The sequence below is a fragment of the Pongo pygmaeus genome, chromosome 5 (genome assembly GCF_028885625.2).
Source record: "Pongo pygmaeus isolate AG05252 chromosome 5, NHGRI_mPonPyg2-v2.0_pri, whole genome shotgun sequence".
In the NCBI taxonomy this organism is placed as follows: domain Eukaryota; kingdom Metazoa; phylum Chordata; class Mammalia; order Primates; family Hominidae; genus Pongo; species Pongo pygmaeus.
In genome coordinates, this window is record NC_072378.2 from 144,663,293 (window position 1) to 144,689,285 (window position 25,993).

Below are 25,993 nucleotides of genomic sequence, written 5' to 3' on the forward strand. Positions count from 1 at the left end.
CAAAAATTATCTGGGTGTGGTGTCAGGCACCTGTAATCCCAGCTAACCAGGAGGCTGAGGCAGGAGAATCATTTGAACCTGGGAGGCACAGGTTGCAGTGAGCTGAGATTGTGCCACTGCAATCCAGCCTGGGCGACATGAGCAAAACTCCGTCTCAAAAAAAAAAAAAAAAAAATCTTTCCCCTTATCAGTCAGTTATTTAATGAACACATACCATGTGACCCTACATGGTGGGATCAGACAGCCTCTGGGCCCTCAAGGAGCTTATCATTTGTTTAGAAGACTCAATATATAAACAGAAGACAACTATAAAAGGCAGTATCTGATATGTTTTAAATGATGGTACTCACAGTAAGCGTGAAGAATCCAAAGGACACAATCATTATGAGATGAGTACTCAGGAAAAGCTTCAACGAGAAGGTAGACTTGAGCTACACTGATATGAGCAGGCACTCCAGATGAAAGAACAGAGCGACCATGGGGGTGAGCTGTAAAAGATGTTCAACAAAAAGTGACTAGAAAAGCCTCAGAGTATCCAGCATGGGTTGGTATTAGACTATAGATAAATGGCCATTACACATTGATATTATTAGATATTAGATAAATGCCCAGTTTTATCTTGTAAGCAATTGGGAGCCATTGAAGACTTTCGGATAACATGATTACCATGTTAACAGTTGATTTGGTGGCAAAGTGTAGGATGGATTGAAGGAGGAAGAGTTGTTTGAGTGCGGCTAGTTAAGACGCCAATACAAAAGTTCAAGTACAAAGGCAAGTTCAAGTACGGTGGTAGGATTGGACATTGATAATGTAGTTATGTAAAAAATATATAATGAACAATCAATAGAACTTTTTAATTGCCGGGTGCGGTGGCTCGCGCCTGTAATCCCAGCACTTTGGGAGGCCGAGGCGGGCAGATCACGAGGTCAGGAGATCGAGATCATCTTGGCTAACACGGTGAAACCTTGTCTCTACTAAAAATACATAAAATTAGCTGGGCGTGGTGGCACGCACCTGTAGTCCCAGCTACTCAGGAAGCTGAGGCAGGAGAATTGCTTGCACCCGGGAGGCGGAGCTTGCAGTGAGCCATGACCGTGCCACTGCACTCCAGCCTGGGCAACAAAGCGAGACTCCGTATCAAAAAAAAAAAAAGAACTTTTTAATCAATTAGATTTTGAGTGTGAGGAGGAGAGGCAGGAATACAAGGTTCAAGCTGGAGTGATGAGAAATGTGGTTCCAGTTGAATGGATTGGGTAAGTGAAGTGAGGGAAATAATATGGAAGGGAAGTTCAGTTTTAGATGTGCCAATACGGAAAAAATAGACATCCAAGTAGAAAAGAGAAAGTCCTTTAAAAAATGTATAGAGCTGTACAACTGCAAGGCATTACTATTCAAAACATTTTTCAACAAATGCTTTTGGTTTTTATCTGCATCTTTGGGCACAGTTTCAACAGTATTGGTCTCACCAGCTTAACCAGCTGAGATGGGAAGGATTAAGTTGATCACAATGTATGACATACTCTTCATACAGAAGTGTAAGGCTTGTAACTCAAAGCTTACAAAATGTCACTTTTACTTTATAATAATGGATAAATAATTGGAGACATAAAAGCTTTGAGTACTCTATTCAACTGAGAATATTCCTATGGAAAATGAAAAATGCAGTCAACAAATTTGATTGTTTTATGTTAAGCTGCTGAGTTTAAACATTTCAACCTGATGTTTTTTGTATGAAATAAATTTAGAAAATATTGTGTAAGATGGTTGTGTACTAACAGTGTTGGGATCAGATCAAATGACGCTTCATTGTTTATAAAGTCACTTAATTTTCCACTATTGTGACCTAGAAATGTTGAGCCACAAAGCAAAGGGAGCTTTGTTAACTATGAAGTAAATAGGACTCTGTAGTTTTCCTCCTTTCTTTCTCTTACCAGGAAGGACTTATCCACTGGCACAGTAGGCATAATGCCTAGGGATCATGATACTTTTAAGAGGCCTATGAAATTCGACTAAATTTTGCCTGAGAAGGAAAAAAATTGAAATATTTAAAGTTATATCAAAAATAAATTTTAGTATTAATATTATAGTGTAAGGGGCCCACAAAGTCCAAGTGCCTAGGCCTTATGACAATCATAATGCAGCCCTGCCTCGTATACTTAAACCCTCTCCAATTCTAACCATAAAACTATGGCTTTTTGCATTATTCTGCATACATTTATAAATTCTGTGAGCCTGTTTTTTTCAATTTTTATTAAAATACATATAAACATATATATATACACATATATATATATATATTTTTTTTTTTTGAGACGGAGTTTCACTCTTGTTGCCCAGGCTAGAGTGCAATGATGCAGTCTGGGCTCACTGCAACCTCCACCTCCCGGGTTCAAGCGATTCTCCTGTCTCAGCCTCCCAAGTAGCTTGGATTACAGGCATGCACCACCATGCCTGGCTAATTTTGTAGTTTTAGTAGAGATGGGGTTTCTCCATTTTGGTCAGGCTGGTCTCGAACTCCCAACCTCAGGTGATCCCCCCCCCCCACCCCCCGCCTTGCCTCCCAAAGTGCTGGGATTACAGGCGTGAGCCACTGTGCCTGGCCCGTAAACATAATTTTAATTATCACCAAGTTGCACAAAGTTTGCAAAGACAAATAGTCTCCCAACCCCTTATTTTCCATATTCCTTTTCCCAGAAGTATCTATTTTTAACTTTTAAAGATGCTTCATCCATTATGTAACTCCATTTCTCTATGTAATATACTTGTAACTTGTAATGTTACTTCTGTTTTTTTTGTTTTTGTTTTTTAGGTTTAGACATTATCTATTGACTTCCCTTCACAAAGATGAGGATTTACGTATCTTTTGTCCTCCACCCTTACCAAATAAAGTCATAGATACTTCTAAGCTATTCATTCTCCTTATTTAGATTTATCTTATTTCTGAATAACTCAATATTCAGGGTTAACATTGCTGTGACTCTGTAGGCTATTCCGTGTCCAGCCATATGGGCAACTATGATGACATTTTCTTGACTGTACAACTTGTAGTTTTTCCTCAGTTAAGAATTGTCGTGTTTTCTCATTTGCCCAATTTTCTTTGTACACATTTATCCCTAATCTATACTCCTCACCAGATGGTTAAATCTTTTCTTGATACATTCATTCATGTTGGGTATTATCTCAGTTTTATTGTCTTAAGTTTCTTCTGGAGCACTTGAGCCTAAAAGTATCCAGATGGGTTGCCCCTATGCTTGGTGCATCATCCTGAGTAAGTGTGGGAATTCCTTTTGCATTTCTCCTATGTTACATCTGTTTTATCCTGTAACTCTTGTGTTTATTTTTCTAGACTTACTCCATTATTTTGGTGGTGCACATTCTGCAGTAACTCCCTCAGAAAAATATGTGTATGGGAGAGGGGTAAATTTTTTTTTTTTTTTGAGATGGAGTCTTGCTCTGTCACCCAGGCTGGAGTGCAATGGCCCGATCTCAGCTCACTGCAAGTTCTGCGTCCCAGGTTCATGCCATTCTCCTGCCTCAGCTTTCCAAGTAGCTGGGACTACAGGTGCCCACCACCATGCCCGGCTAATTTTTTGTATTTTTTAGTAGAGATGGGGTTTCACCATGTTAGCCAGGATGGTCTCGATCTCCTGACCTCGTGATCCGCCCACCTCAGCCTCCCAAAGTGCTGGGATTACAGGCATGAGCCACTGCGCCCGGCCTAAAGTTTTTGACTAAAAGATATGCACCCTCACACTTAGTTCAGAAGTTGGATAGATATTTAAGACAATCCTAAGCAGAAAAGAACAAAGATGGAGGCATCCTACTACCTGACTTCAAACTATACTGCAAGGCTACAGTAACCAAAACATCATGGTTCTGGTACAGGAATAGACATTTAGACCAATGGAACTGAATAGAGAACTCAGAAATAAGACTGCACACCTACAACCACCAGATCTTTGACAAATCTGACAAAAACAAGCAATGGAGAAAGGATTCCCTATTTAATAAATGGTGCTGGGAGAACTGGCTAGCCATATGCAGAAAACTGACACTGAACCCCTTCCTTACACCTTATACAAAAATTAACTCAAGATGGATTAAAGACTTAAATGTAAACCGGGCACAGTGGCTCAAGCCTGTAATCCCAGCAGTTTGGGAGGCCGAGGTGGGTGGATCACCTGAGGTCAGGAGTTGGAGACCAGCCTGACCAACATGGTGAAACCCCATTTCTACTAAAAATACGAAATTAGCCGGGTGTGGTGGCACGCACCTATAATCCTATAATCCCAGCTACTCAGGAAGCTGAGGCAGGAGAATCGCCTGAACCCGGGAGGCAACCCAAATGCCCATTGATGATAGACTGGATAAAGAAAATGTGGTATATGCATACCCATGGAATACTATGCAGCCATAAATAACAATGGGATCATGTCCTTTGCAGGGACATGGATGGAGTTGAAAGCCATTATCCTCAGCAAACCAACGCCGGAACAGAAAACCAAACACTGCATGTTCTCACTTGTAAGTGGGAGCTGAATGATGGGAACACATGTACATATGGCAGGAAACAACACACACTGGGGCCTGTCAGGGTGGGGTGGGTATGGGGAGAGGTAGGGCATCAGGAAGAATAGCTAATGGATGCTGGGCTTAATACCTAGGTGATGGGATGATGTGTGCAGCAAACCACCATGGCACATATTTACCTAAGTAACAAACCTGCACATCCTGCACATGTACCCCTGAACTTAACATAAAAGTTAAAGGAAAAAAAAAGAAATTGGCTAGATATTTAATACTATTTGGAAATTAGTTCCCTTCGGAATTTTGAATGCATTACCCCATTTTCTTGTAACTTCCTGTGTTGCTGCTGAGAAGTTCAGAGGCCTTTTGATTTCTGATACTTTGTATGCAATCTTCCTTCCCCCACCCACCTGGAAACTTGTAAAATCTTCTCATTGACCCCATTGCCTTAGTCAGTTTGGGTTGCTGGAACAAAGTACCATAGACTGGCGTATACACAACACAAATTTTTGTCTCACAGCTCTGGAGGCTGGAAGTCCAAGATCAGAGAGCCAGCACGGTCAGGTTCTGGTGAGGGCCTTTTTCTACGTTGCAGATGGCCTTCTTCTTCTTGTATCCTGACTTGGCAGAAAGAGGGAAAGAGAGCTCTGTGGGGTCTCCTTTTATAAGGACACTTATCCCACTCATGAAGCTCCACCCTCAAGACCTAATTACTTCTCGAAGGACCCACCTCCTAATACTATCACATGGGGGTTAGGATTTCAACATATAAACTGGGGGCGGGGGAGACATAAACATTCTGTCCCTAGGTCCCGTGTTCTGAAATAGCTCTGTGATGTGTCTTAGTGTGGATATATTTTCATTGCTGGATACTCAGTGAACCCTTTCACACTGCAGACATGTATCCTTCAATTTTCAGAAATCTTAAATTATTTCATTGATGAAATAATTGCTTTTTCTAATCTATCTCTGAGGAACTTCTTCAGGACTGGCCTTTTAATTTGCCTATGTTTTACCTGTCATTTTACATGCTGTTTTCTTTCCTTCTGGGAGATGTCTTCAACCTTCTCTTCCAATCCATCTATTGAGTTTTCATTTTTACAACGTTTAAATTTATTTTTTGTTCTCTGTAAGTTTGTTTCATTAATTTAAAATCTTCGAATACCTCTCTCTCTATAATAATAATAATAATAATAATAATTATTATTATTATTGAAAGATGGTGGGGAACAGCCAGGCACTGTGGCTCTTGCCTGTAATCCCAGCACTTTGGGAGGCTGAGGTGAGTGGATTGCTTGAGCTCAGGAGTTCAAGACCAGCCTGGACTACATGACGAAACCCTGTCTCTACAAAAAATTCAGAAAATTGCTAGTCATGGTGATACACACCTGTAGTTTCAGCTACTTGGGAGGCTGAGGTGGGAGGATTGCTTGAGCCCAGGAGGTGGAGTTGCAGTGAGCTGAGATTGCACCACTGCACTCCAGCCTGGGCAACACAGCAAGATCCTGTCTCAAAAAAAAAAAAAAAAAAGTGGGGGTTGGGCGCAGTGGCTCACGCCTGTAATCCCAGTGCTTTTGGGAGGCCGAGGCGGGCAGATCACCTGAGGTCAGGAGTTCGAGACCAGCCTAGCCAACATGGTGAAACCCCATCTTTACTAAAAATACAAAATATTAGCCAGGCATGGTGGTGGGCACCTGTAATCCCAGCTACTAGGTAGGCAGAGGCAGAAGAATTGCTTGAACCAGGAGGTAGAGGTTGCAATGGCCAAGATCGCACCACTGCACTCCAGCTTGGGTGACAGAGCAAGACTCCGTCTCAAAAAAAAAAAAAAAAAAAAAAAAAAAAAAAAAAAAAAAAAAAGGTGGGAGGTTGTATTAGTTCGTTTTCACACTGCTGATAAAGACATACCCGAAACTGGGAACAAAAAGGTTTAATTGGACTTAGAGTTCCACATGGCTGGGGAGGCCTCAGAATCATGGCAGAAGGTGAAAAGTAGTTCTTACATGGCAGCAGCAAGAGAAAATGAGAGAAAAAGCAAAAGCGGAACCCCTCAAAAACCCATCAGATCTCATGAGATTTGTTTACTATCGCGAGAATAGCACAGGAAAGACCAGCCCCCATGATTCAATTACCTCCCCCAGGGTCCCTCCCGCAACACGTGGGCATTTTGGAGATACAATTCAAGTTGAGATTTGAATGGGGGCACAGCCAAACGATATCAGGGGTCTTGCTATGGTGTCCAGGCTGGCTTCTAACTCCTGGGCTCAAGTGATGCTTCTGCATAGCTGGGACTATAGGCATGTGCCACCTTGCTGGACTCTTCTCTATAGATATTAATACTAATTTTAAAAGAAGTGTAAATTTTTTTTTCCTGACAACCTAGTCTTTGTTTCCTTCAAGTTGCCTTTTGCTGTTTATGTATTTTATTTCAACATTTGTGCGAGAGGCTATCCTCAGATGTCTGATAATTCTTGACTGTCTGCTCATGATTAAGGGTATCACAATAAACGCCGAGCAGAAGCTCTCCGTACATGGGTGGCTTTCATTTCTTCACTGATATGGGTAGCTATTTTGGCTTGGAACCTCCACTGTCTATCTTACGGTGTTTCTTCTTGGGCTTTTCAGATTCCCCATAGAAGGCACCTTCAGTCTCCTGTATGAATGGGTAAGGCCTGGCTGCCTGTATTCTGGTTGTCATACTGGGAGAGGAGGCAGGTGGTGTCGATCCCCCTTGTTTTTGGTACAGTTCCCCTACCTTGACTTGGTTCCCTGGTCTAGAGATCCTCTGGTTTCTCTGTTCCAAAAACACAGTTCTAACCTTCTTCTGAGGTTGCAGCTGCCTAGGTGTGTAGGGTGGGCCAAGGAATTGAGGAATTTAACTATTTATTTCAACCAATCCTTTTGATCCTGTCCCTACTTCCAGGGTACTTGGTGCCTTCAATTCCTGGGCTTTTGCCTGACATTTCAGTGGAAATTATATATGTATTTTTCTTAGCTGCCCTTGCTGCTAACTTAGGATTAGGCTTTTTCAGGCCTGCAAAGTCAGTTTCCATTTGGCCATGTTCTTTCCTCCTTCAAAGGTGTTGTTGTCATTATCTCCCTCTCCTTGGAGTTCTATGCCTTAAAATAAGTCCTTTTGGTGTAGTTTCAGTAGGGTTTGGGAAGAAGCAAAAAGAGTTCAATCTCCATCTTTACCTGGAAGTCACTGCAATTGAGTTTTTGATTATAAAGAGTTTGAACAGCCTCTTGTTGCCAGGGCAACATGGCGGAAACCCAGCCTCTACAAAAAAATAAAAAAATTAGCCAGGCGTGGTGGCAGGTAGTCCCAGCTACTCCGGAGACTGAAGCATTAGGATCACTCGAACCCAGGAGGTGGAGGTTGCAGTGAGGTGAGATCATGCCACCGCACATCAACCTGGGTGACAGAGGGAGACCGTGTCTCAAAGAAAAAAAAAGGTTAGAAGGCCAGGAGAGGTGGCTCATGCCTATAATCCCAGCACTTTGAGTGAACAAAGTGAACAAAGTGAAACCCCGTATCTATAAAACATACAAAAATTAGCCAGGTGTGGTGGCCCATGCCTGTAGTCCCAGCTACTTGGGAGACTGAGGTGGGAGGATCACTTGAGCCTAAGAGGTAGAGGCTGCAGTGAGCAGTGATCGCGACACTGCACTCCAGCCTGGGCGCCAGAGACCCTGTCTCAAAAAAAAAAAAAAAATTGAGTATTTAGTTTTTTATATAAATACAATAACTTATGGGGCTTTCAAAATTTTGTATAACATTTTATAAGCATCTACGATCATCTGGCCAGTCTTAACACAGTGTTTTTTGTCCTCTTGTGTTGCTATAAAGGAGTACCCAAGGCTGGGTAATTTATAAAGAAAAAAGGTCTATTTGGCTTGCAGTTCTGAAGATTGTACAGGAAGCACCAGCATCTGCTTCTGCTGAGGGACTCAGGCTGCTTCTACCCATGACGGAAGGGGAAAGGCAGCCAGAGTGGGCAGATCACCTGGCCAAAGAGGAGAAGAGAGAGGGTGGGAGGGAGATGCCAGGCTCGGTTTTTTTTTTTTTTTGAGACGAAGTTTTGCTCTTGTTGCCCAGGCTGGAGTGCAATGGCACAATCTCAGCTCACTGCAACCTCCACCTCCCAGGTTCAAGCGATTCTCCTGCCTCTGCCTCCTGAGTAGCTGGGATTACAGATGTGTGCCTCCACGACTGGCTAATTTTGTATTTTTAGTAGAGACGGGGTTTCTCCATGTTGGTCAGGGTGGTCTCGAACTGTCGATGTCAGGTGATCCGCCTGCCTCGGCCTCTCAAAGTGCTGGGATTATAGGCTCTTTTTAACAAGCAGTTTTCAAGGGAACTAATTGAGTGAAAACTCACTTATTACCTCAAGGACTGTACTAAGTGCTTCATGAGGGATCCTCCCCCATGAACTCAAACACCAACACCTCCCATTAGACCCCGCCTCCAACACTGGGGATCAAATTTTAACATGACATTTGGAGGGAACAAATATCCAAACTATATCAGACAGCTATTGCATTAACCCAATGTTTTGCAAACTTGAGTAATGTTCTAACCCTACTTAAGGAAAAATGAAATCTATAGATTCCTGGTGCTGAATTACATTATTTTAATTACAACGTTATTTAAATGTGCACAAACAAGAGGCTGGGCGTGGTGGCTTATGCTTGTAATACCAGCACTTTGGGAGGCCGAGGCGGGCGGATCACGAGGTCAGGATATCGAGACCATCCTGGCTAACACAGTGAAACCCCGTCTCTACTAAAAATACAAAAAATTAGCCAGGTGTAGTGGCGGGCACCTGTAGTCCCAGCTACTTGGGAGACTGAGGCAGGAGAATGGCGTGAACCTGGGAGGCGGAGCTTGCAGTGAGCCAAGATCGTGCCACTGCGCTCCAGCCTGGGCGACTGAGCGAGACTCAGTCTCAAAAAAAAAAAAAAAAGAAAGAAAGAAATGTGTACAAACAAGCTTGCACTATTTATACTTATAGCTCTTGTTCATTTATATAAGACAAAACCAATACAACAAAAGCACATATTTAATTCAAATTAACAACATAAATTTAATGTGACAGATTATTTTAATGGAGCAGAATTGCTGCTCTAAATGTGAATATGGTGCTTATTGCTGTGTCACGGGTTCTTTCAAGTTCTTCATCCATCTGCTACTATGTGTTGCATGAGAGACAAATTCATCCATCTCTGCCTGAATTTGAAACACAGAGAAACCATTTTTCAGATAGCAAGGTTTGTTGCCATACAAGCATGACTTAGCAAGAATGCATCTTTTACCTACTGAGCCTGCATCTGTTCTTATTATATTAGTCTCTAACAAATATGACACAACTTCATGACGCCAAGGGGATCATAAATGTGAAAAAGAATTTTGCTCTTCTTTTAATTTAAACGTATTTTCTGAGGAATGTTTGTGCCGCCCACATGAGTTGACTGGTGACACCAGTCGGTCCTTAGCTCTCTGGGAAGCTTTCCTGGAGAAGGTGACCGTTTTATCAAAGCAGGAAAATAGTATGTACTTATGTAGAATTACAGAAATGAAAAGCACCTTTTCCTGGATTTCCTTCACAAAGTAAGAGCAAATACTAGGCGAATAAAGCTGCCTATTGGAAGAAGGGTACATTTGATGTGGCAATACCATTTCATTCTCGGGCAGATGGCCACCAGTTTGAGGTCTGTGGTAATTTGAACTACACTGAAAAGCAATGTGACCTAATTTTGTAAAACAAAATAGTTGACTTTGTTAAAATAATCAATATTTTAAAATTGTCTGCATAACTCCAATAGATTTCCCAATATTTTCCTCTTTTACTGCAATGAACTGCTTGGGATTTCCCCTAGGCTCACATAGCTAGAAATGCCCAGTAATCACTGAGAGGCACTTATCAGTGCATTGGAGCCCCTTGCTAGTTCCCCAGAGAAGAAATCCACAGTGTCTGGTCCTGCCCTCCAGGCCCTCGATTTAAGATGGGAAACTCATGTTTATTTATTTGAGACAGGGTCTCAGCCTGTCGCCGAGGCTGGAGTGCAGTGGCACCATCACTGCTCACTGCAACCTCGAACTCTCAGGCTCAACCGATCCTCCCACCTCAGCCTCCCAAGTTTCTGGGTCTACAGGTGTGTGCCACCACGCCCGGCTAATTTGTATTGTTTTATTTTTTATTTTTTGGTAGAGACAGAGTCTCAATATGTTGCCCAGGCTGGTCTCTAACTACTGGGCTCAAGTGATGGCCCCTGCCTTGGCCTCCCAAAGTGCTGGGATTAGAGGCATGAGTCCCTGCACCTGGCCACATCTTTGAAAGGCAGAGTTAAGAACACAGAAGAATTTGGCATCCATCTAAAAACTATGAGAGTTTTCTAGAAGGAAATAATGGTTGATAGGCAGGGCCAGTTGATTAATACCATAACTTGGTCAGGCGCGGGTGTAAGTCATGTTGGCCATCTCTTCTCAATACACAGAGGCGGTGCCCACAGGGAGGAGTCCCGGAAGCAGGGAGGGGGGTGGGGGGACGGGCCATGGAGACACCAGATCCCTTAGAAATCAGCTGACAGTTTAGAGTCAGCCTTCCAGAGGGGCATCAAAAACATTGAGCTGACCTCATCCAGCTTTCCTGTCTGATGAGTTGCACCGGAGCAGGAGGACGCACAATCCAGGCTAGAGGGGTGTATCTTGCAAGTGAATTGCAAGGGTGTGTCCAGGAACCTGAACCTTGCCTTTGGGCAAGGAAGCTGCAGAGCTACACTGAGGGTTAGGGCTCTTGCCAAATAGGCTGCGATTTAGGGCATATTCCAGTTCCAATAACTAGCTGGAGTCTGGCAGGAGAACCAGTGCAAAACTAGACATAGAAGATGTCTGACCATAGCCTGGAAATCTAGATGGTGATCCCCCACCCCCCGCTTACCAGGCTAAGGCTGCAACTGTGTTTGGGTTAGCATGTGTCAGGGAGCTAGGGAGACCACGCAGGACTCCAACAAAAGGAAATGTTCTTCCTGCTACTTGCCACCATTCATACATATTCCATGTCTTCTGTTGCCTGCAGCCTTCTCATAGGGCTGCTCTTTTCCTGGTTAATTTTTATATTGAACTGGGCTCATTCAGTTGCAAGTGACAGTATACCAATACACATTAACATTCAGGATAAAGGGAGTGATAGGGCGCTGCCGATGGGCATGGAAGCCAGCGACTCTTGCATTCTCAATTTTCTCTGTATATTTTCAGCTCCCAGTGCAATGGTTTAATTTTCTCCTTCTATAGAAGTGGAACTCCAGCCAGTAGTAGGAGCAGGAGAGGGGAATGGAGGGATTTTGTCTCAATTTTATGTCACTCCAGTTTACTAATTCCAAAGGAAAAAAGAAAAAGGTAACTTTCCCTTTCAGTGTTACCATGAAAACGCCTAGCAAGGACTATTATGGGCTTAACTTGGATCTCTGGTCCCTTCTTAGACTAATTACTGTGGTTGGGGAAGGGGCCCTATGATTGGCTATTCCTAGGTCATGAGCCCACCCCCAGGCTCAGTGATTGACAGTCCCACAAAATGATTGACAGCCACACAAAATCTAATTGGAGCAGAAAAGGAAATTTCCAAAGGAAGGAGTAATATTCCTTCAATAAGAGTGGAAAGATGCTGGGCACAGCAAGACAACAGGTGCCTTTTAGGATTCCTACTCAACTGCTAAGGCTCGACTCAGGTGTCACTTCTTGGTACTGCCCATTCCTGTCCTTTCTATTGGGTTATGTGTCCCTCTTCTGGCTCATGTTACATTTTGGCTGTACTGGTGTACCCTATTAATTTATAATTGTCTATCTATGTGTTGGTCTTTCTCATGAGACAGTGAGCTCTTTGAAGGTAACCACTGTGGCCTATCCCATTTGCATATCCTGCTTTGCAGCAGATAATGGAAGTTCCAGGAATGTTTTCAATAAAGAATGAATGAAGACAATCACAAAATGGCAGCCAATCCTCTTGAGTTAAAAGAAAGGGGAAAGGAACATAATAAAAGTAAAAAGTACCAGATTTGGTGGTAAATGCTTTATATTAACTAACTAATTTGATTCTCACAACACTTGCAGAAGGTATTATTCTTTCTACTTTACAGGTAGGAAACTAAAGGTTAAGTTCCACAAGCTTACATGGCTAATAGCCTTCAATATCATAATGAGTACTTAGGTAACTAAAATCTAGACCAGTTCTCTTTCAGCTACGCTCGCTTTCTTCCCCCACCTCCTCCCCTCTTCTTCTGGTTAACAATGAACTCATGTAACATAGGGATCTTCTCTTTTCACTTCTCGGTAATTTGGACACTTCCCCCAATAGATTGTTTTATTTTACCTAAAGGTATTCCCTGATCAGCTTTGTATCTTTCATTTTCTTCTTTGTAAAATCACAGAGTTGGCTGGGCGCAGTGGTTCATGCCTGTAATACCAGCACTTTGGGAGGCCGAGGTGGGCGGATCATGAGGTCAGGAGATCGAGACCATCCTGGCTAACAAGGTGAAACCCCATCTCTATTAAAAATACAAAAAATTAGCCGGGCGTGGTGGCGGGTGCCTGTAGTCCCAGCTACTTGGGAGGCTGAGGCAGGAGAATGGCGTGAACCCCGAAGGTGGAGCTTGCAGTGAGCCGAGACCATGCCACTGCACTCCAGCCTGGGCGACAGAGCGAGACTCCGTCTCAAAAAAAAAAAAAAAAAATTAAAAAAAATTTAAAAAATCAGAGGGTTGATGGAAACACTCTAAAATCTTTTTCAGCAACAACATTATAAAATTATACAAATTAAATTAAGACAAGAAAAATTTATAAGTAGGATAAACTCAGTGTAGACTGTGTTTTGTTCAGTTTTCCCCGAAGGTGGTGCTCTGGGTTTCCCACCCTCCACTCTCTTTGTGTCTTTTCCTTCTCTTTTTGGGGCTTCCTTTATTCTCCCATTTTGATCAATCAGTTGCTCTTCTCTGCGTAACAATTTAGTGCTTTTATTTTGCCCTTAGCTTCTTTGGATTCCACATTTCAGCTCCTGTATTCTCAATATTCCTGTCCTCCTTGTCCTCTCATCATTAAACTTTCTCTTCAGAGCCTCATTTCCTCAGAACTGGGCCATGCTTCCTACCACCTGTGCAGGTTAAATTGCCAGGAATAGTCCTAGGGTGTTAACAATTGTAGGTAACCTCCAGGGTGGTCTGAATCGAATGAAACACTTGAATTCAAAGAGATAAAGCTAATCATGGGTATTTCACAATTATGATTGATTCAGTATGGATTTTTTTTTGGTAGGGCAATTTCTTGACCTCTCCAATCATCCAAAGTGGCCTATTTAAGGCCAGCACCCCAGGGCACAGGGGCTCAAAGTGTGGCTCCTCAGCTATTCTGATCTAAAGCTAAGGAGTGGCATGTTAAACCTGCAGCTTCTCGGGCCCCACCAGGCCTACTCAATCAGAATTTCTGGGGAATGGCAGTCAATCTGAATTTAAAATATATTCTCTGGGTAATTCTTGAGTGCACTAAGTTGTAAGGAACTCAGCCTTTGTGCTATTTATTTTCTAAAAGTTTCATGTGCTATTATTTTTTGTTTCTTCAATTCTATTATAAAAATTTATGTATATGATAAAATTTTATCAACTCGCACACATACTAGATGTTTGACTGAAGAATTTACCAAGAATACGCAGCAAAAATCCAGTATCTATTACACACAAGCTCCAGATTTATACTTTTTTCACCTGAAAAACATAAGAAAGGCTAAATTCCGTAAACTTTCCTCCTCTCTTAAATGCTTGTATGTGGGGCTTTAATTATAGTCAATACCAAAGGTAAAGCTAAAGGAGTGTCTTTTTTTTTTATACATTGTGTGTTTTCCCATGTTTCTACTATTTAAAGAGAAACTGCATTTATATAGTCTTGCACAAAGTTTAGTAGCAAATGTTTTCTTTTTGGTTCTTATATTAGGATGCAGTTCCCTGTATATGAACAATATGTGAATCATGTCTATATACACTGTACACACATACACATATATCTTTATATATGAATCTATGTATACACTACTCATATCATAATTTTCTCCTTTGTCAAAGGCTTTCTCTCCTCCAGTGACACTAACTCCATTTTCCTTAATTTTCACCGTTCTATGGTGACTGCAGGGCAATTCTGACTTTGGGTTACCAGTAGACCCAGGGCCACATTTCTATTATTCTCTCCACATGTTCTACAGCGATCTGATCTTTGGGATGAGCAGACAAAACCCCACTGGGCATCCTTGTTGCAGGCCCATTACCTCAGAGGCCTGTCTCCACCGTGCCTCACCTAGATTCTCTGGATATAAAGGAAGATCACACTGTGCTTTATGGATATATAGCCCTCTGTGGTCAAGATCGCCCACCAAATGTGGTTTCCCTACCAAATAAAGAAAGTGTTGGGGGACAGGACCAGCACAGGACCAGCTTGAGATCTCTTGATCGTTCCATCAACAAGAATTCCGCCCTCCCTCCCTCCCTCCCGTCCTCTTCCTTCCCTTCCTCTCTCCTTTATTTCTCTCTTTCTTTCCTTCTGACAGAGTCTTGCTCTGTCACCCAGGCTGGAGTGTAGTGGTGCCATCTTGGCTCACTGCAACGTCTGCCCCCGGGGTTTAAGCGATTCTCATGCCTCAGCCTCCTGAGTAGCTGGGATTATAGGTATGTGCCACCACGCCCAGCTAATTTTTGTATTTTTAGTAGAGACAGAGTTTCTCCATGTTGGTCAGGCTGATCTCGAACTCCTGACCTCAGATGATCCACCTGTCTCGACCTCCCAAAGTGCTGGGATCACAGGTGTGAGCCACTGCAACCAGCCAACAAGAATTTCTTTAGCCTCTTTTGCTCATTACCTACAAAGAGCATCGGTCTCTGCCTGGAGAGAAGGGCTAGAAACAGATAGGGCACAGGTCCCCAGGTAACTGGCTGTAAGCCACTATGGCTGATATGCAGGGCAGGTCACTCCTGCACAGAAGGTGGCTGTTGGCCTCATGTTCCATCTCTTACAGGCATTGAGGAAGCTCGACTAAACATCTCACAGCTTACAATCCCAGAAATCATAGGACCCTAAACGTGCGTTTTTCAAAATTTTTGAGCTAAAATGATCTATTACTTTGTAAATTGTGAAGTGTGTCACAAATATTAAGTGACAACATCCTCAAACACTCCAATGTGGCCTTATTATCTATTTTGAAGGAGAAAATCTGAGTTTCATCAACTCAACCAGGATACAGTGAGTGAGACGCAACTTTTGGTGTCTGCAAAATGATCAGTTAAAAAAAACCTGGGGGCCAGGCGCCGTGGCTCACGCCTGTAATCTCAGCACTTTGGGAGGCCGAGGCGGGCGGATCAGGAGGTCAGAAGATCAAGACCATCCTGGCTAACACGGTGAAACCCCGTCTCTACTAAAAATACAAAAAATTAGCCGGGCGCGGTGGTGGGCGCCTGTAGTCCCAGCTACTAGGGAGGCTGAGGCAGGAGAATGGCGTGAACCCGGGAGGCGGAGCTTGCAGTGAGCGAGATCGCACCACTACACTGCAGCCTGGGCAACTGAGAGAGACTCTGTCAAGAAAAAAAAAAAAAAAAAAAAAGAAAGAAAGAGAAAAAAAAAACCCGGAGTCCCTGTATGTGACCATACTCAGCTAGCACTTGATCTGTTCTTTTCTTATGGCATTTATCTCCCGGATCTTGTATATACCTACTTGTTTACATGCCTTATCTCACCTACTACATTCCAAGTTCTTTAAGGGTAAGATCACTATCAGATTTATCTTTGCTTTACCCACAGAACCATCAAACCTGACAGCCCTAAACTGATGCTTGTTAAATGAATGAATGAATGAAGTGAATGAATAAAATCATACCCATTTCAAGTTAATCCTTTAGATTTTATTTGGCTTATACGTAGAAAATCATCAAAAGGAGGGAAGCTGTCCTAGAAACCTTGTAAGGAAGAGTCTCTTTTGGGAATCTCCTACCTGCCCCCCTCCCTGGAGCACTTAAGGATGGATGTGGGAACCTTTCACTATAACAAAAGGCGAGTAAACTCTGAAAATTCGTTTAAGGCCCCTAGTGGTTTAATCTTTACTGCCGCGTAAATTAACTCAAATATTAAGCCAGCAATAAGCCGGCGCTCCAGTATCAACCATCCTTTTCTCTGTTAATACGAACTAGGAACTCAGGTTGCTGTTTTCTTTCCCCTCCCACGTGTGCTGATCGTGTAAAAGAATCACAGGAACACACGAACAATGAAATGTGTAAATAAGAAAAATGCACACACATCACGAGCTCATTTCTTCCCAGATATTTTTTGGTCAACCTCTCCAGCTTGGAACAGGCTCTATAACAGATGTGCGTTTGTGTGTGCATATTGGAAAACAGAAAAATAAGGTCAGCACAAACACTACTTGTAATACAAACTAATGTTAAGAGAAAACTTCTTTTTTAATGTTAACGACACTAGAGAAATAATGTAAAATAAATGTACGGTTGGAACTAGAGGTAAAAAAAAAATCAGCAACGTCAGCAAACTGAGATGGGGTGAGTTGGAAGGCAGATTGGAATTTATCTCTTAAAAAAAAATCACCCTAACTAGAGACCTGTTTTGCCTAGGGGGACGTAACTCACATTTTCGGATAATCTGAATAAGGGGAATTGTGTCTGCTCGAGGCATCCATTCGGGCTTCGGTCTCCGGACTCCCGGCTCCCGGCACGCACGGTTCACCCTGGAGCGCGCGCCCCAGGCCAGCCAAGCGCGGAGCCCGGCTGCTGCGGGCTGGGAGGGCGCGCAGGGCAGGCGCTGATTGACGGGGCGCGCGGTCAGGTGACTTGGGGCGCCAAGTTCCCGTCGCGGTGGCCGCGGTGACCGCCGAGGCCCGGCAGACGCTGACCCGGGAACGTAGTGGGGCTGATCTTCCGGAACAAAGTTGCTGGGCCGGCGGCGGCGGCGGGGCGAGAGCGCCGAGGGGGAGCGGGAGCGCTGCAGACGCGCGGGCCGGAGGGCTGGCGCTTATCTGCACCCTTCTCATTGGGAAAGCGGACCCCCGGCTGCCCGGAGACTAGCCCCTTCCCAGGGTGTGGCGGCGGCAACGCGCGACCCAGCGGTCCTGCGCCCCACCCTCCCTCCTCCGCCTCCAGCGCTCGGCTCCAACAAAGGGGCAGGCCCGCAGCTGGGAGGAGGAGGAGGAGGAGCCGCCGAAGGAGCGAGCCTCTCTCGCGCACAAAGTTGTGGAGTCGTTTTTCCTCGGAGCAGGGAAGCGGGCAGCAGCAGCCGGCCGCGGGCTTTCTCCCGCCGAGGGGCGAGGAGGAGCCTCTGGCTCCAGAAGCCGATTGGGGAATCACAGGGAGAGGCGCCCCCCTTCTTTTGGGTCATTTCTGCAGACGGAAAACTCTGTAGCGTTTGGCAAACTTGGTGCCTGCGCGCCCGTTCCAGGTTTGCGCTTTGACTGTTTTGTTTTTGGCGGAACTACCGGGCAGGAAGATTGCACAAGAAAGGGGCGTTTTCAGTCGGGTGTCAATTTCTTTTTCTTTCTTTCTTTCTTTTTTTTTTTTTAATTTCGGATCTTGTCTGCTTCTCCACGTTTTATTTTTTTTTTAAAAAATACATCGCACCACCAAACTCACACTCGCACACACCCCCGTGGTTACTCCGTGTCAAACTCCTAGAGGAGCCCTTGGCCAGCTCGGGGTGCGGCAGTGGCGGCCGGCAGGCGAGGCGGCCCGCGGGCAGCAGGTAAGCCCATGCATTATTGAAGCCTCGGGCTAGTAATGTGACTACAGCCCCCGAGGGAATGGGGCAGGGGCCGGGAGGAGGATGGCTCTTTTTGCGGTTCTTGCGCCTGGGATCGGCGTCCGGAGCTCCTTCCCAAGTCCCAGAGTCGAAGATGGGAGGAACTTTTGCTTGCCTTTTCCTCGGGGCCTCAGTTTAGCTCCCCGCGGTGCGAAAGAGAATGCCGGAGGCGTGGAGAGCTCGGGCGTGGAGGTCCTTGGGATCTGTACTAGTTATGAACGATCCAAACTTATCTGACCAGCTCTGTGCTGCCTCCCTGCTCCCCTAATCCTCCTCCCCGCCGGGGTGAGAGGGTCGCCCTTCGTGCATCGCGCGGTGCAGAGCGCTGGGCCAGTGATTTGCAGGAGGGGACGTGGCCTCTTAGGAGAGTCTGTCACAGACACCCGGGCCCGGGGAAGGCGGGGCTCCGGCGGTGTCCACAGGAGAGGGTGGGCAGAGGATGGCTGTGTGGTCGGCGGCCAGCAGAGCGCTTCCCAGCCAGCCGCCCGGCGGGGAACGTGCTTGACCTCTGGGTGGTTGCTGCTCCCAAGGGTGGGGCTCCAGAGAGTGTGGCGCGATCGCCAAGCTCCCTGCCAGCGGCCCTGGAGAGGCTGAGGGGACAGGAGGAGGGGGGCGCCCCATTGGTGTGTAGTCCCGCGCAGTCGCCGGCTCTCCTTTTCCGGACTCTGGGGATCTCTTGCTGCAACTGACAAGGTAATTCATGCCCCGCTTTGGCCCGGAGTCCGAGGCTGTGGTTGCTCAAGGCCACTTAAAAACCAGCAAAGCACCAATTGAAGGCTGTGCAACTTTTAGATGGCAGGTTGTTCAAAGGGATTTTTTCCTCCAAGCCTCAGATTACGAAAGGGACTCATTCCAGTGCGTTTTTCTAGGAGGAGGGAGAAAACGTTGCCCGGCCTCCGAGAGAGCTGTGGGACCAGTACTTTATTTTACAATGAACTGCAGAGCTCGGGTTCTAACTCCATGGCCCTGCTCTCTGAGGTGTTCAGGACAGGGCCTCCGCTTTCCCAGCCTTCAGGTCAGCCGGATCACCAGGGCCTTGCGGGCCAGTTCCCCCTGCCGCGGTTGGGAGGGTCAGTTCAGCGGTCGCCGCGGCCAGAGCGCACGGAGCTCGGGGGAGGCCGGATTCCCTAGGTCTGAGCCGGCGCTCCCGGCCTCCCGGCCGGGCCGCAGCGACCGCATCCATTCCTTTGTAAGTTGCACTAGCCTCAGGAAGTCGATCTGGGCCCTCCGGGTTCGTTGGCGGTGGGCGTGGGAGACGCAGCCTGCGGATAGCTCAGGGTCAGGGGAGAGCTGGAGGAATGCGAAGCTTGTGGGTAGTTCTGCGGTGACGGCCAGGGTTGGCGTGGAACCATTCCCCGCCCCTTTTACCAGCCTTTATGGGACCGATGAGACAACTCTTTAACTTTCCTTTGGGTGTTTACCTAAAATTTATTGGCCCTGTAAACAGTATTAATCACAGTAGTATTAACCTTCCCTGGAGCGCTGCCGAGTGTAAATGGCAGTTCTTGGCACTCACCGTTTTCTTTTACTGTGTTTCAAGCAGAGCAGCAAACTCTTGTCCGCTTGGCCTCCTTTTCTACTATCTCAATCATTCCTAGGTTTTGGTTCCTAGAGTAAATTAATGAATAGTGTTTGCATTTACACAGCATTTCCATCATAATGCACACTGTTGGATGTATATGTGCTATATACATAAAATATAGTACCAAATAAAAATTATATACATATATTCATTGTATAATTCCTAGAATCTTAAAAAATTGAAACATTAGTTTTGTCTTTAAGGCCGTGACCTTATGTTTATTTTTTAAACACCTTATGTTTATTTCATACACTCTTGCTTGGTGGTCCATATGACAGCCGGAAGCGTTCTGAAGGGAGAGTTAGTGAATATCGACTTGACTGGATTGGTTTCAGTAAGAACATCTGGCTTTTACAGAATATCATTTGAGGGAAAGGGAAATCTAGGGCAGAGGTAACAATAAATTGCATTTGTATAGGGCTTAAAGCTTCTAAAGCAACATCTTATTCATTGATTCTCAGTTTCTCACCTAGCCTTCTGTGAAGATGGTGTTCCCTCCATTTTATAGGCGTGGAAGAGGGAGGGTCACACTGGGATACATTGTTCGTGGTTAAACTTTGATTCTGTCTCCTGAAAACCAAAGATGCTGCATTCGGCAATTAGAAGGGGTCATCCTTTGCCTTAAGTTTACTCAAATTCCTCTGACCATTAATGGCAAGTAACCTCAGTGGCTATCACTATTTAAATAGCCTTCTGTTATTCTTCTTTCTTCCCATTTTCCCCTGTACTCTGATCACCTTTTCTGCTGTATCTTTGCAACCTGTAAGGGATTTTCATTATCAAGAAGAGAAAAATTTGAAAAATCACGTTGAGGAGAGTGGCAAGTGAAACATTATAGTGAAGAAGTGTTACTGATAATGTGCAAATGGAATAAAGTAGTGTGTAAACAGTTGACTTTTCTCTTTTATGGGTGAATAAAGGCTTTGGGTAGCATAGAAGTGGAGATCTTGGCTAAGACCAATTGTGAAGAAAAGCATTAGACTTACTGCTCCAAAGTGATACACTGTAGATCTTTCCAGGAAAGAGAATTTTTCCTTGGGCAAACTTAATTTTCCATAATAAACTTTTATAGACATTCTTCTGAACAAAGTTTTTGATTCTTGAATATAATAAAATACACTTAAGAATTTAGCAAATCCTTTATGGTTATGTACTTGAATGAAAGAACGTAATCACATAATAATCCATAAATTTTTAGCAGTAGTAGAGCCTATAAAAAATGAAAAAAGTCTTTTAGACTCTCATAAAATCTGTCAGATTGATGATCCGATGATCCAATCCTTTACATCCAACTCTCCCTCTCTCTTTTTTTTTTTTTTTTTGAGATGGAGTCTCACCCACTCGGTCGTCAAGGCCGGAGTGCAGTGGCAGCGATCTTGGCTCACTGCAACCTTTACCTCCTGAGTTCAATCAATTCCCCTGCCTCAGCCTCCTGAGTAGCTGGGATTACAGGTGTTTGCCACCATGCCTGGCTAATTTTTATATTTTTAGTAGAGACAGGGTTTCACCATGTTGGCCAGGCTGGTCTCAAACTCTTGACCTCAAGTGTTAGCCAGGTTGGTCTTGAACTCTGGACCTCAGGTGATCTGCCTGCCTCAGCCTCCCAAAGAGCTGGGATTACAGGCATGAGCCACCATGCTGGACCCAACTCTCTTTTTTCTCATCTCCGCTTATATAACTCAGAGGCATCTGAAGCTCTGCAAATCCAAATCACATTGATGATTCCTTTCTCCCAGCTTGCTATCCTCAGTGTTCCCCAGCTCAATGACTCACACTTCACCTAATTGCTGAAGCCGAAATTGGGGAGTCATTTTGCACATTTTGCATATTGGATATGAATCTCTCATATCCAATCAATTCCCAAATCCTATTGACTTTCTTTGATATCTAAATATCCCACATATTCACCCATTTCTTTCCATCTACTCTTGTTCAGACCACACTTGTTTCCTGCATATAATATTACCATAGAAAGAATAGCACAATAAACACCCACATGTCCTTTTTATTTTATTTTATTATTTTAAATTTTTATTTACATGGAGTAGAGACAAGGTCTCACCATGTTGCCTAGGCTGGTCTCAAACTTCTGGGCTCAAGTAATCCTCTTGCTTAAGCTTCCCAAAGTACTGGGATTACAGGTGTGAGCCACCTCGCCTAGCCCCAGATGCCCTTTAACAAGTTTTCTCACTTACTTTATTTTTTTTGAGGTGGAATTTTGCTCTTGTCACCCAGGCTGGAGAGTAATAGCACAATTTCGGCTCACTGTAACCTCCGCCTCCTGGATTCAAGTGATTCTCTTGCCTCAGCCTCCCAAGTAGCTGGGATTACAGGCACCTGCCACCACACCCAGCTAATTTTTGTATTTTTTTTTTAAGTAGAGATGGGGTTTCACCATGTTGGCCAGGCTGGTCTCGAACTCCTGAACTCAGGTGATGCACCTGCCTTGGCTTCCCAAAGTGCTGGGATTACAGGCGTGAACCACCTTGCCCGGCCTAGTTTTCCCACTTATTTTACAATACTTACTGCATCTTTCTGTCTGTCTGTGTGTATATGCATATATACATCTACGTACATATATCAACCTAAATATACCTGTATCAGTATAGACAGATATATGCTATTCTGTTTGAACTTAAGTTGAAGATACCATCACACTTCATTGCTAAATATTTCACCACATGTCTCTTACAATCAAAGACATTCTCCTGCTACAATACCATTAACTAATGTTAAAGAAATTTAACATTGATACAATAATATTGTCTAATACATAGTCCAAATTCAGATTTTTCAAATGATCCTCAAAATGTTTTATTTTAAAATTCTGAATTCAATCAAAGATTACATTTCATTGTCATGTCTATTTAGTCTCCTTTAATTCACAAAGTTCCCCCTCTCCCAGGTAATTTTGGTTTTCAAGACACTGACAGTTTTGAAGAAACCAGGCCATTTGTTTTGAAAACTAGCCACGGTCTAGATTTGTCTGCTCATGAGAAGATTCACGTTCAACATCTTGGCAAGGATATTGTGTTGATGATGTGGTGATTTTCCATTAAATCGCATGATGCCCCATGATTGGTTATGTGAATTTTGATCATTTGGTTGAGATTAGGAATTTTTATTTTTCCCCAACATATTACTACAAAAAAATTCTCAGACATACAGAAGAGTTGCAAGAAATTTTCATTCAGCATTCATATACCCATGGCCTAGGTTCCTTAATTTGCATTTTGCTATATTCTGCCGTAGTCTTCGCTGGTTCCCCACATATTACTGTGGTCTACCTACAAGCCACAATCGTGTTTTATTTATTTATTTTTTTTTGAGATGAGGTCTCACTCTTGTCCTCTTGTCACCCAGGGTGGAGTGCAGTGGTGTGATCTCAGCTCACTGCAACTTCTACCTCCCAGGTTCAAGCAATTCTCCTGCATTAGCCTCCTGAGTAGCTGGGATTACAGGTGCACACCACCATGCCTGGCTAATTTTTTTTTTGTATTTTTAGTAGAGACAGGGTTTCACCGTGCTGGCCAGGCTGGTCTCGAACTCCTGACCTTGTGATCCACCCGCCTCGGCCTCCCAAAGTGCTGGGATTACAGGCATGAGCAACCGTGCCTGGCCCTTGATGATCTTTTAAAAAGGCCAGTTTGACCATGTTGGTTCCCTCCTTCAAACCATCTACTGGCTCCCCATTGCTCTTCGGATAAAGACACAAATCCTTGACCTGTTCTCCATGGTCCTGTCCCTTGTCCTGCCCAGCTTCTTCACCTGTTTCAACAGGTACACTTGTCTCTTGGCTGTCTTCTTTCCAGGAACACCGGCTTGTGCTCCACTCTTTGACTGCTCCAAGATTCTTTCTGCCACTTCGCATGGGAAGCTCTTACCTTTTCTCTTTCTGTTTCCCTTTTTGGCTAATTAAATTCTTGTCATCTTTAAAGGCTTGGCTCAAATGTCTCTTCAGGAAAGCCTTCTCTAATTGCCCAGGGCAGGCCAGACTCCTCTGCTGTATGCTCTTAATACTCTGTGCTTTCCCTTTGTATGAATGATTTGTAGTCTATCAGTATTGTAATGAAATAATTCATTATATAATTAATTGCTTAGTGTGTGTAAGCTCCATAATGGCAGAGGCTATGTCTCTTGTTGATAGTCATAACACCATTGCCTGGCTTGGTGCTTTACACGTGGTAGGCACTCAATAAATATTTGGTGAATGAATAGTTACTATTAATAACTATATAAAAGATATAAATATATTTTTTCAAGTCAGTACTTTCTCTTTTCTTTTTAGGTATTGATGTCAAGCTGAACCATCATAGGAAGTTGAAAGTCTTAGAAAGAGGACTTGGTAAAGTTTTTGGATTATCTTGAAACTCCGGCAAGATGGCCAAGTATGGAGAACATGAAACCAGTCCTGACAACGGGCAGAACGAATTCAGTGATATAATTAAGTCCAGATCTGGTAGGTAAAGGAAGCTCAAGACAGTTATGGATTTTTATGTATTTAGAAAACCTATGTTTCTTGGATTGATTTGCATTGTTTTTGCAAGAACTTCTTGGAGGTGAAGTTCTTTTGAGAAACTCAATTCTGACAAATGACTATAATTTTGTAAAAGTATATGTAAAAGGTATAATATCTCTGAGTGTCCTATCCTTTCTCAACCCAATTTTGTCTAACTGTGTGTCGACTGGCATTGCTTAGTGAAACTGCTGCTTGTAGCTAAAGGTTGTTCATTTGGAAAACTACTCCATTAAAATAAAATATGGCTGAACATTTTTCTTTCTATTTTCTGGAAATTGAAGGGATTATATGCTTAATGTAGGAAGTGCCACAGTTTCTGGCAGGAAAGATCCTTTCACAGTTTGATTTCATTACCGTATATCCTCACCCCCATCCCTCTTGGTGGCCATTGATAGGCCAACAGGTGTCCTACCTTGAAATATTTTATGAGCCTTCTCAAGATAAAATTTTCACCTAGGTAATCTAATAAACCAGACTCAGACAGATTCATGGTTTTCATGCGAACAGTTAAATTGGGGTCCTCAGGATACCACCCCCTTCCTCCAATCTTTTTATATAACCAAGTGCTTTTTGACTCTGGCTGTACAGATGAATCAACTGGGGAGTTTTAAAAAACGCAGATGCATTGGCTCCATTCCAGACCCATTGAATAAAAATTTCTGTATTTTTAAAAAGCTTCAAATATGATTCTGAGACAAACTCAAAGGGGAGATATTTTTGAACAGGCAGAACACTTCTCAGCTTTGAAAATTACACAGAACTCCACCCTGAGTGTGAACACTATACTTAAGTAACTTTGAAAAGTTACTCTGAGGTATAAAATTACATCCAGTGTCACTTTAAAGACAAAAAAGGAACCCAAAGCCTGTTTTTGCTGTGTGAACCATCTTTATGTTATGTTAGAAGCTTATTTCTTATTATGTGAAACTGTAGAAATACACAGTGAAAATAAGATCCAAATTAACTGTCTTAGAATACACATTTTCCTCCATGATACCGGTGTTGGTTGATTGATAAAGATTTTAGTTATTATAGATTTGGCTGTAAATATGTAGCAACTATTGTGTAGCTTGACGGGTCTTTTGAAGGTATAGCTTAATATCTTGTTTTAAAATATGCTTTGAGGATGTTCTCTTCCTGTAAAATTCTTTTTGTTTTAAATGTTTTAGTGGTATAAGGTACTACAAAAATGTAAGGGATTATTAATATCTTCTTAGGAGTAGGGAATACATATTCAGACATATGTAAATATAACAGAGGAAAATGGAAGAGAGACGATTTAATGTCTCCATACTAGTCATTTTCTATAAATTGTGAGGAGGTATATTCCTAAATAGTTTTCTGAGTCAACCTTCATACTAGTAAGACTTTTGATATTTTTAACTTGTACTTTAGCCATGTCCATAAAAGAGTAATTATCTAATTTCAGAAATACTGTGTATATATAATGAACATATAAACTCTCAAACTATTTTAATTTAAAATTATCTTTTAAAAAGGCTGATGAACCTCAAATATTGCTGGAGAACAGTTT

General features: G+C 43.4%; 2 protein-coding genes across 9 annotated transcripts in view; one reads left to right on the forward strand and one right to left on the reverse strand.

Annotated features, from left to right (window-relative positions):
• Window positions 1-350: 350 nt before the first annotated feature.
• LOC129037818 (proline-rich protein 34-like) lies at window positions 351-17,720 on the reverse strand. 3 transcript variants are annotated; one of them, XM_054489974.1, is made up of 2 exons: window positions 17,197-17,677; window positions 351-488 (listed from the first exon to the last, which is right to left on the reverse strand). In XM_054489974.1, the coding sequence occupies exons 1-2, from the start codon at window positions 17,595-17,597 to the stop codon at window positions 410-412; spliced, it is 480 nt and encodes a 159-aa protein (XP_054345949.1). In that variant the 5' UTR covers window positions 17,598-17,677; the 3' UTR covers window positions 351-409. The 3 variants fall into 3 exon arrangements, 2 of the variants coding, with proteins under 2 accessions (XP_054345949.1, XP_063522796.1); XM_063666726.1 differs by lacking the exon at window positions 351-488 and adding an exon at window positions 9,597-9,757 and having other exon boundaries at window positions 17,197-17,720; XR_010126796.1 differs by lacking the exon at window positions 351-488 and adding an exon at window positions 16,447-16,499 and having other exon boundaries at window positions 16,569-17,704.
• UTRN (utrophin) overlaps window positions 17,320-25,993 on the forward strand; it is a 575,792-nt gene continuing 567,118 nt past the window's right edge. For 3 of the 6 annotated variants that reach the window (XM_063666718.1, XM_063666723.1, XM_063666719.1), the window contains exons 1-2: window positions 17,320-18,301; window positions 24,229-24,399. In XM_063666718.1, the coding sequence (XP_063522788.1) occupies window positions 24,321-24,399 (79 nt within the window). In that variant the 5' untranslated portion in view covers window positions 17,320-18,301; window positions 24,229-24,320. Of the gene's footprint in view, window positions 18,302-18,762; window positions 19,052-24,228; window positions 24,400-25,993 lie in introns of those variants that run through there. The other 3 variants (XM_063666724.1, XM_063666720.1, XM_054489969.2) reach the window with 2 other exon arrangements.

Bases quoted from the DNA above. Each gene is read 5' to 3' on its own strand.
- LOC129037818 (XM_054489974.1), bottom strand. From the start codon at position 17,597: ATGAGAAGGGTGCAGATAAGCGCCAGCCCTCCGGCCCGCGCGTCTGCA. The intron at 489-17,196 runs GTGAGTTACGTC...CATCTTTTACAG, and splicing joins TATTCAGATTATCCGAAAAT to CTCACCCCCATGGTCGCTCT.